General features: G+C 41.9%; 1 protein-coding gene across 1 annotated transcript in view; it reads right to left on the reverse strand.

The window, feature by feature from the left end:
• The window catches only part of LOC101851649, a gene marked incomplete in the record, with an annotated part of 13,418 nt that overhangs the window by 7,436 nt on the left and 2,956 nt on the right, over nt 1-3,026 (reverse strand). Inside the window, 1 exon segment of the mRNA XM_013083943.2 lies at nt 1,932-2,054. Coding sequence (XP_012939397.1) covers nt 1,932-2,054 — 123 coding nt within the window.

Genomic DNA, 3,026 nt, shown 5'->3' on the forward strand with positions numbered 1-3,026 from the left:
CACACACACACACACACACACACACACACACACACAAACAAACACACACACACACACCAACAAACACACACACACACACACACACACACACACACACGAACGCACAAACAAACATACACTACGGCATAAAACGTACATTATATTGAAATTTCCGACTATCCCCCTCCCCCTAAAAATAGCAACCTAAAATTACAAACCAAAACAAAAGAACAAAACAAATAAAAGAGAAAACAAAAATACTCTCCTAATGTAGAAATTGAACTCGGTGCCTCGAATTTAACATGAACCCAGCAAAATCTGATTAAAAAAACAACCGTCCTCATGTCATAGTATGTCCATCAAAACTGAATAACGGTCAACGTCACAATTGGTTCGTGGGTGGTTGGCGGGTGCTCTGGTGTGGTTTGCTTCTTCTTTCCTATCAAACATCTATTGTCTTTATCTCCCCTCCTTCTTTTTTGTGTTTGTTACTCTCTTGTAACACCTTTAATCTTCGGCACTTATATGACCTTATAGTGTTGCAAGTGCCGTAAAACACTTACTAAAACAAAACAAAACAAAAAAACAATTGGTTCAACAAAAACTGAGGCGTAGTGCATGTGGTCACAAAACTCGAACATCAGGGTTAAAGTTTATCAAAGTAGGCTTAGAACAAACACAAACAAGGTACGGTACATAAAGTGAAAGGTCGTGTTATCAAGAGTTCAGATTCTGTTTGACGTAGAAGTGAGAACTAGATTTAAAGATTGAAACAAAGCAAAACAATGCAAAACAAAATAAAAACCAAAACATAACAAAACAAAATTATGAAGGCAGAGTTATCGTCGATTAGATTTGTAATAGTAGAATCTATGTAAAAAAAAATTACGAAAAGAAAAGTATGGAAAAATAAGTTTCCCAGCTTGACAGGACAAGGCCCTATCTGACCGCCGAAAGTTCGCAGCACTGCAAAGCGCAACCTCAGTGCTTTCTTGTCCTATCTTCATGTTTTTTTTTAACTTTGAAAATATGACTTCTTTTTAAGCTCACTCTTTGTTATGTTGCTGTTTTCACTGTTATTAATATTGGAGATAGGACAAGAAAGTACTGGGTTCGCGAAAGGATCACAGTTCATTTTTAAAAACAAAAACAAAAACAGAAAAATATATACATATTATATATAAAAACAACAACAAAAAAGAAAAATAAACGTTAAAAAAAGGGGGGGGGAAGGTAAAAGTCTAGTTGAGGTACATGTATCGCCTTTTGATAACGTTACGGCTACTCCCCCCACCCTCCCCCCATGGTGGTCCCACATAGAGTGGAGATCCTGAGTGTACGAAGTAGGTACAGTACTGTAAGTTCCGAAAGGAGACCTCAACAAGACCTTTACCGAAATAAAGAAAGCGGGGTAAAAGACTCAAAAAAGGAAGGACAGAAAGAAAGAAAGAAAAAAAAGAAAGAAAGAAAGAAAGAAAGAAAGAAAGAAAGAAAGAAAAAAAAGAAAGAAAGAAAGAAAGAAAAAAAGAAAAAAAAAGAACGAACTAACGAACGAACAAACAAACGAACGAACAAACGAACGAACGAATGTACAAACGAACGAACGAACGAACGAACGAACGAACGAACGAACAAACGAACGAACGAATGTTCAAACGAACGAACGAACGAACGAACGAACGAACGAATGTTCAAACGAACGAACGAACGAATGTTCAAACGAACGAACGAACGAACAAACGAACGAACGAATGTTCAAACGAACGAACGAACGAACGAACGAACGAACGAATGTTCAAACGAACGAACGAACGAATGCTCAAACGAACGAACGAACGAATGTTCAAACGAACGAACGAACGAACGAACGAATGTTCAAACGAACGAACGAATGAAGGACCGAACGAACGAACGAACGAACGAACATAAACAGGCCTAAGTAAAGCGTTTACTGTTGCTCAGCCGCGGCATGTTGAAGTGATGTGGGTGACAGAGCTCACACCACGCCACGCTGACCACTGCAGGCTCCTGACTGCCGGGACCAGGGTTGATCCAGAACCGCGGACGGGCCTCGCCTGGGGAAAAATTGTGAAAAATGGTATGGGTTTAACGCCCCTATCAACACTATTAGGTGATTTAAGGGGCGGGACCTCCTAGTTTGATTAATGTCCGTCTCCGATAGGACCGATCCAAGTGGGAAATTCGTGTAAAGTGCCTTTTCCAAGGACACAACGTCGGACCCAGTTGAGGCTCGAACCCCTGAACCCGCAATCTCACGGGTACGAGTCCGGTAGCCTAACCACTGGGCCACAGACACCACGTGCCTCGCCTGGTCATACAAAAGAACCATTAAAATTAAAAAGTTTGTTGGCTTTAGTTGAGGTTTTACGGCGCTCGCAACTGCATAAGGTCATATGAGCGCCAACGGGTGGAGGTCAACAGAGAAGTCCTCACAGGGAATCAGACTTACTCCGCTCACCTCTCTAGCTTCAACAGCACAAAGTCTGCTTCGACTATCAAGGCACCCCGGAAATAACGGATCACAAGAGTGTGACAAACATACAAAAGAAGTAGAGGAGAAATGACGATAGTAAGGATAAGGGAAGAAAAAGCAGCATTTCCCTGTTGCAGTTCAAGCACCGTTATGAGCATGTCATTGATGCATCAGCCCATTCACAATTACAATTCTACTGTGCATAAGAACTCGAGATGTTAATGCCCCCCCCCCCTTTTTGGGAATGGCCTAAAGACACTTAAGTCAATGGCACCGCCCCCGGGGGGGGGGGGGGTGATAAAAAGTTTGTTGGTTTGGTTGTTCGCCATTATGTTTTCATAAACACACAGACTCTAACACAGGAGCTCTATAATTGGTCTAGAGGTTTTGGTGTTTGCCTCTCGATCAATATGTCCCGGGTTCGAATCTGGGGAACGGCAGAAAATTCTCTTCTCTAAAGATGTCTCCTTTCACATCCTTTCCTGCTCTCTAACAATTTTCTGTCGTCTGCTTTCGTCTCCACTTTCTGCCCCCACCCCTCACCCCCTTTGCC

Source organism: Aplysia californica, unplaced genomic scaffold, assembly GCF_000002075.1.
Source record: "Aplysia californica isolate F4 #8 unplaced genomic scaffold, AplCal3.0 scaffold00263, whole genome shotgun sequence".
Classification (NCBI taxonomy): Eukaryota; Metazoa; Mollusca; class Gastropoda; order Aplysiida; family Aplysiidae; genus Aplysia; species Aplysia californica.